General features: G+C 39.8%; 1 protein-coding gene across 1 annotated transcript in view; it reads left to right on the top strand.

Annotated features, from left to right (window-relative positions):
- SPHKAP (SPHK1 interactor, AKAP domain containing) overlaps positions 1–447 on the top strand; it is a 64,693-nt gene that overhangs the window by 5,061 nt on the left and 59,185 nt on the right. The window contains exon 2 of the mRNA XM_012642475.1: positions 82–283. Coding sequence (XP_012497929.1) covers positions 82–283 — 202 coding nt within the window. The remainder of the gene's footprint in view (positions 1–81; positions 284–447) is intronic.

Here is a 447-nt window from a genome sequence, read left to right as displayed (position 1 = left end):
ATAGGAGCCAATAGCTGGATTATTAATTCAGTTAATTCTCCTCTAACTTCTCCATATAGTGCCTTATATCTTTATTGGAAGAAAATTGTGTTTATCCCCAACCTAATTGATTTTGGTTGCCTAGCTCTGGTGGAAAGCCCAGGAATATGCAAATGCAAGGATTCTGCCCAAGTGATTTTGATGTGCCACACAGGAACATCGGTGCTCATAGTCCTAAAGCCCGCTGAAGCAGAACCAAAGTTTAAACTTAGTCTTCAGACCTGGAATACAGTTCATTCCAGCAGTAAGCCAGTACATAATGGCATGCCCTATTGTCGTTTTCCTTTCTTTGTTTATTTGCTTGGGGTTTTGTTTTTTTCTTTTTTTCTCTTTCACTTCTTCTTTCTCCTACTCTGGGCACTTTCATTTCCACTTCCATTTTCTTCTCCCGCTTTCAGGAAATCAGAG

The sequence above is a fragment of the Propithecus coquereli genome, unplaced genomic scaffold (genome assembly GCF_000956105.1).
Source record: "Propithecus coquereli isolate 6110/MARCELLA unplaced genomic scaffold, Pcoq_1.0 Scaffold18, whole genome shotgun sequence".
NCBI classification, from domain to species: domain Eukaryota; kingdom Metazoa; phylum Chordata; class Mammalia; order Primates; family Indriidae; genus Propithecus; species Propithecus coquereli.
Note: the sequence above shows the minus strand (reverse complement) of the source record. Positions and strands in the feature narration are given on the sequence as shown.